This window comes from Ascochyta rabiei, chromosome 18, assembly GCF_004011695.2.
Source record: "Ascochyta rabiei chromosome 18, complete sequence".
Classification (NCBI taxonomy): domain Eukaryota; kingdom Fungi; phylum Ascomycota; class Dothideomycetes; order Pleosporales; family Didymellaceae; genus Ascochyta; species Ascochyta rabiei.
The window spans coordinates 1,076,833-1,078,903 of record NC_082422.1 but is presented as its reverse complement, the minus strand read 5'-3'; the positions used below and the strand labels follow the sequence as shown (position 1 = coordinate 1,078,903).

The following is a 2,071-nucleotide window of genomic DNA, read 5'->3' as shown; positions in this document are numbered from 1 at the left end:
AAAATAGAGCTTATATTTATTGTAGAAATTAGCGTTATAACACTAGCAATCTATCCTAGTTAAGTAACGCAAGATAAGATAGATATAGTACTTATTAATAAAACACGTAACCTAGCTTTTAGAGACTAGTTTTTAGGCTAGTAGTAACGCGAAATTCTGTATTATCTCTTATGTAGAAGGTAAGTAACAGCTAGTAAGTAATTCTATATACTTTACTAGCTCTATCTCTTATTATAGGTTAAGTTTTTATTATTTAATAATCTTAGTTGTGTGTAATGCCTAAAGGCCTTAGTGTCTCTAAGCTAACGTTAATCTATTAACACTAAACCTAGCTGCAACTTTGTTATACAAAAAATCCTCTCCTAGTTTTAAAGATTTAATTACTTCTATTGCTAATTAAATTAGATCTATATTGGTTGTGTTGTAACGCGTTAAAGATTAGTGTATTTAGTGTTAGTAGGGCGTTACGCGAATCTAGGCATTACGCGCACGGATACAGTACCTAGCTAAGCATTCTAATTACTTACAATTTGCTTGTTTATCTAGGTAGGTTGACATGTTAAATTAGCTAGGCCATTAACGTTACATGTTTTATTTGTTGCCCCCTAATATTGGCAATCGAAAGGAAGTATTAAATTTAGGTGATGAGGTATAACTCCATTAAACTATAACGCTTCTAGGCCTAAAAGTTGGAAAGTTGATTAAGCTTAGCACAGATAGCATTAGTTCGTGCAACTAAACGAGCATAGAACTCTGCAGCTTCCGCGGGTTCTTCAGGTGCTGGCACTAGTGTGCCAAACCAGTCTAACCGGGCTTGTCTTAGCCATGCAGCTGTTTTCGGCTCCGCGTTCCATGAAAGTCCGTTTTGATATGTCTTGAGATTTACAGTGATGTAATCCAGATGCTCGTCCGGATGTGGTATTACACGACAGAGTTCATTCTTCTTCTCGTCGATGTCATATGTAGCCTCGACGTGGGCAATAAAAGCAGCACTGAAAACCTGTTGGCAGTGTCGCACCGACTGAAGGGTAATCAGTTTACCTCTGAAGACCGATACTGGCTCGAGCTTTGCTAGAGCATCGGCAGTGCAGTCGATGTAGAGTGCATCATCCACGGGTTTGTAAGTTCCTTTCTCCAAGACCACTTCATTCGGACCGAGACGAACAACTCGTCCTTGGCGTAAAATTGTCCCAATTTTTTTGATTTGCTCGAGCTCGGCAAAAGAGACGGTGGCGCACCGAAACATGGTAGGCCATACGTTTTTGTCCATTCGCATCAGATGTCCGCAAGCCTCAAGCCGTGTAAATAGGTCTTTTGGCGAGGAGGCGGCCAAGGTCGCTTCACCGATGTTGTTAACCCTTGCTGCAGTGTCCGCAGCAAATGCGGATCCTGGCTGAAATTCTCCACGCTCAATGAACCACGAGTCGCGGGGCATGATCCACAAGATATCCTTTGGGTCGACTCCGTTTGCTAGCAGCCAGAGACAAGCATCAACCCCAGTCTTTCCAGCACCAACCACAGTATATCCACCGTAAGGTCGAGCGATGTTCGGCAGTTCGTTTGGTGTGATTAGACTGACCTTTTCCGAGACTTCGTAAGAGGGTGGATTCATGGCAGGGACTTTAACGTTCATGTACGTAGCGTCCACAATGCGCGTATTTTGTCCAACTCGAAACGTTTTATTCGTAACAATTGACCGAAAGAGGCCTTCACCTAGGTATTCATGTTTTGGATAGTATACGACCTGACCAGACGGGAGAAAGGTTTGATGCATAACTTTGCTGTAATAGGCACAGACTTCATCGACCGTTGCCAGCTCGGTGAGACCTTTGTTCCAGCCAACCTGATCAATCTTGCCTTCGCCAAATGGTCGAGAGTTGACACCGTAGAATTCAGAAGGCTGATGGAGGCGAACGAAAGGATAAGCAATAGTCCAATGTCCTCCTGGACGAGCGTAACGGTCGACCATCACCACAGTGGCCTTCGTATCTGTGATGAGCGTGTCGACGAAAGCCATTCCCATGGCACCCGCACCAATCACCAGGTAGTCAGGCGAGATTGTTTCGACCAT

The 2,071-nt window shown here is 43.6% G+C and overlaps 1 protein-coding gene across 1 annotated transcript, besides 2 other annotated features; it reads right to left on the bottom strand.

Annotated features, from left to right (window-relative positions):
* Window positions 1-501: part of a mobile genetic element that runs on past the window's edge.
* Window positions 1-2,071: part of a mobile genetic element that runs on past both edges of the window.
* EKO05_0010159 (uncharacterized protein) lies at window positions 683-2,071 on the bottom strand (the record flags this gene model as incomplete). Its single annotated transcript, XM_038947022.1, has 1 exon — window positions 683-2,071. The coding sequence occupies one exon, from the start codon at window positions 2,069-2,071 to the stop codon at window positions 683-685; it is 1,389 nt and encodes a 462-aa protein (XP_038794708.1).